Source organism: Orycteropus afer, unplaced genomic scaffold (assembly GCF_000298275.1).
Source record: "Orycteropus afer afer isolate SDZICR_OR568_19922 unplaced genomic scaffold, OryAfe1.0 scaffold00067, whole genome shotgun sequence".
In the NCBI taxonomy this organism is placed as follows: Eukaryota; Metazoa; Chordata; class Mammalia; order Tubulidentata; family Orycteropodidae; genus Orycteropus; species Orycteropus afer.
Window position 1 is genome coordinate 10,704,896 of NW_006921654.1, and position 3,734 is coordinate 10,708,629.

The 3,734-nt window shown below is 58.8% G+C and overlaps 1 protein-coding gene across 1 annotated transcript; it reads left to right on the forward strand.

Moving 5' to 3' along the window:
- The first annotated feature begins 339 nt into the window (after positions 1–339).
- On the forward strand, positions 340–1,158 carry EXOSC6 (exosome component 6). Its single transcript, XM_007940353.2, has one exon. The coding sequence runs from the start codon at positions 340–342 to the stop codon at positions 1,156–1,158; it is 819 nt and encodes a 272-aa protein (XP_007938544.1).
- The last annotated feature ends 2,576 nt before the right edge of the window (positions 1,159–3,734 follow it).

Consider the following 3,734-nt stretch of genomic DNA (forward strand, 5'->3'; position numbering starts at 1 on the left):
TCTTGCCTCTGAGAGCAGTAGGGAGCACAGATAGAAAATAGTTACGCAAATAAAGGCAAAGCCAAAATAATTACACCCTTCACAAATAGAGGAAAATGGGCTTTGAGTTTGCCCTGACCTGTTAGGTGTCGTCGAGTCCTAGGAGGCTGGAGATCCTCTAGGACCGCCCAAGTCCTGCTTGCTGCGCCCCGCAACTCCGCAGGGCCCGCCGTTCTCCCGCCGCGCCGGCAGGGGGCAGTGCAGTTCCACGGCTGTCCCGACAGCCTCCGCGCGGGCGCGTGTCTCAAGCGGGCGGAGTTGGCTCGCGCGGAGGAAGCGGCCAGTACGCTAGTCGCCGCCATGCCCGGGGACCACCGCCGCATCCGCGGGCCCGAGGAGTCGCAGCCACCACAGCTGTACGCGACAGATGAAGACGAGGCGCCCGCTGCCCGAGACCCGACGCGGCTGCGGCCCGTGTACGCGCGCGCCGGGCTGCTGAGCCAGGCCAAAGGTTCGGCCTACCTGGAGGCAGGCAACACTAAAGTGCTGTGCTCCGTGTCCGGCCCGCGCCAGGCAGAGGGCAGCGAGCGTGGCAGCGGCCCGGCCGGGTCGGGCGGCGAGGCTCCGGCCGCACTGCGCGGGCGCCTTATTTGCGACTTCCGCCGCGCGCCCTTCTCGGGCCGACGGCGCCGCGCACCCCCGGGCGGCGGGGAGGAACGGGAGTTGGCGCTGGCGCTGCAGGAGGCGCTTGAGCCGGCGGTGCGCCTGGGCCGCTACCCGCGCGCGCAGCTTGAGGTGTCGGCGCTGCTGCTGGAGGACGGGGGTTCGGCTCTGGCGGCCGCCCTCACGGCCGCCGCGCTCGCCCTGGCCGACGCCGGCGTCGAGATGTACGACCTGGTAGTGGGCTGCGGCCTGAGCCGCGCGCAGGGCCCCACGCCCGCCTGGCTGTTGGACCCCACGCGGCTCGAGGAGGAGCGTGCCGCCGCAGGCCTTACCGTGGCGCTCATGCCGGTGCTCAACCAGGTGGCCGGGCTTTTGGGCAGTGGGGAGGGCTGCCCAACGGAGAGCTGGGCCGAGGCTGTGCGCCTGGGCCTCGAGGGCTGTCAGCGCCTCTACCCTGTGCTGCAGCAGTGCCTGGTGCGGGCCGCCCGCCGGAGGGGCGCCGCCACCCCGTCCTGAGCAAAGGACCCGGAGGACACGTACCTGCTGCCTCCAGACTGCGGGGAGCTGAGACCTGGGGAGCACCGGAGAGGATGGAGTGGAAGTGGTTTGACAACAGCCGCCTCCTCCCAATACGGAACTCATGCCCTGGACACCTGTTGTGAGAAACTTTTCTCAAGCTGGCTCTGTGCTCCGACCCAGTTGAGGAAACCCATGAATTCAGCCTGATTTCTAAGTTGGAAAGGACTTAAGCCGGAATTATCGGGAAAATGGGGCTTAGACCTGTTGTCTTGTTAGGGGTGGACCCTAATCGATGTAGGCCAGCCAGCGCCCTACGACCGGGTTGCTTTTGAGAGACTGGATGAGGGGCTTGTGCCTTCTTACATAAGAGCTAAAACAAAACAAAAACTTTTCTATATGAGCAACGTTTTCTGTTGTGGTTCTTCTTGGTACAGGATTTAAAAAAGCAAGGCTTTGAGCTGGATAGTGTGTTCTTGGACCCCTGGTGCCAAGGGTTCTGCAGCTCACTGCCTGGCATTTGTCCCTGGTTAGGCCAATGTGAGCAGAAGACGGGCTGAAACACCTGAAGCACCTTAAGGGTTTGAAGTGAAAAAATGTGCTTTGGAGGAGGGGAAGCTGTCCCCCACCCCCCGGAGTACCCCAGTCGGGGCAGCGTCTGAGATGAACAAAAGTCAGAAGAGCTGTGCAGTCCCAGAAGCACTCTGAGTGCATCTCTTATTCCCTGTTCAGTGTTAGGGACCCGGCAAGACACCAGGCCAGGGTTGCGTAGATGCAAAGAAGGGCTTTGTCTTGAGTGGAAGGCAGATCTTTCCTTCCACGGCCACCTCTACCAGTGGTAAGAAGTGGGGCTGGCCTCATGATCTAGTGCTTCTTGTCTAGACTTGGTTCCTGGGAACAAGGCCCTAGAGCAGGTGAACTGCCAGGAATAAGCCTGTAGACTCTGGGGCACCAGATAGCAGTTAGCTATTTCATAGAGCAGTGTTAGCCTAGCTGACAGACCGTGAGGCTGCAGCCTTAGACCCTTTGGTCTCCTAAGCCCTGTGGGTGTGTGACCAGATCTGGACTGGAAGCAGCTCGGTAGCTGGCCCTTCAGAACCACAGCAGCCTGGTCCCCTCTCAGCCCTTGGCTTGCTATGAGGTTCTAAACTTGTGTTTCAAGGACCTGCTCTGCTTCTCTAGAAAGGGCTGGGTCTGGGAGAGCCCAAGGCCCAGAATGAGGCACTGGGACCACTTTAGGAACCTCTGACCAGAAAAAAATACAAATTTTATTTTTTCCCTTCTGACATAATACATTTTTCCAAAGCAGATCTGAAATAGTACACACCAGTGAGAGACAGTACATAAAAATAACACCCGTTCTGAGGGATGGTATAGGTGGATGTGGAGTGGAGCCAAAAGGGCTATGTGAAGTACTCCCTAAGACATGACAGCTACTTCAGGCTGGGAGGGAGATGGCAGGAACACAGTTTTGTTTCCTGTGCTGTACAGTAGTTGGAGAAAGAGGCCTGGGCCCACTGCTGCACCAAGTTCCACACCCAACAGGACTGCCGAGGCCGCCAGATGGGAAAAGAGCGGCTGACACTGTTCATAGGGGACTGATGGTACCTTTGTGGTGGGGGACCTTGGCTTCTGGAGGATGGTGACCTGGTGCTGGGAGTTCCAGGCTACACCTCCCTCCAGCCCTGCCAATCCCAGTGCTTTCTGGAGATGTGCCTTCCAAAGCTTAAGTCCACAGGATCGATCGGAAGCTGGTTTTTCTGAACTGTGCCTCCATTTCTATTGTCCTAGTTCCAGAACAGGTGCCACCAGGAGGCTTTCAAAAAACACAGAGGCAGGGAGGGAGCCACCCACAAACACCTAGAGCTGACAAGCCTGAAAGGCTTCCAGTCTTCCAGTGGCGGCCCTCCCAGTCTGATACGTGATTCTTCACCTATAGGGAAAACAAGTGGGACTCTGGCTGAGAGGCCAAAATACAAGAGATGGCTGGGAGAGGAAGGGTCCTTGCTGGCACCCAGCCCCCTCCCCAACTCTGTCTCCTGAGAACCTTGGACTTGAGTAGCCAGTGCTATAGCAGTGGGGGGCTTGGGCTGATGCAGGGACCACCAGATGGGGGCAGAGAGGGGGATATGGGAGGGGATATGCCACCTTTTAGTGCTATACAGAGCTGTTATCTGTTCCAAGCCTGGCCATGCTGGCCTTCTAGGGAGGTCAACATGGTGCAGCTTCCCTGGGGAGTGTGGTACTATGCAGACAACCCCAGACTTAGGGTGGGAGGAGGGCAGAAACTAGGCCTTAACAAGCTCACCAGGTGGTTCTCAGGCAAGGGGTCTGCAGCCATGAGGCACACCTGTGACGTCCTACAGTGCTCCATGTATCCACCCAACCCTGGCTCCATACTCCCAGAAGGGGATGCTGTTTGTTCCAACCAGGATAGACCCAGCTGGCCACTGCCCAGCACAGCGCCTGGTTCAGTTAAGCTGGGCCAACCGAGTTGAGAGAAGACAAGGCTACATGGTCCCCCAAGAAATGCTCTGTCCAAGCTTCACTGCCCTCCACTGTGGGCTCCTGCACCA

What these genes read in the sequence shown, in the direction of transcription:
- EXOSC6 (XM_007940353.2), top strand. Translation starts at nt 340, where the DNA reads ATGCCCGGGGACCACCGCCGCATCCGCGGGCCCGAGGAGTCGCAGCCA.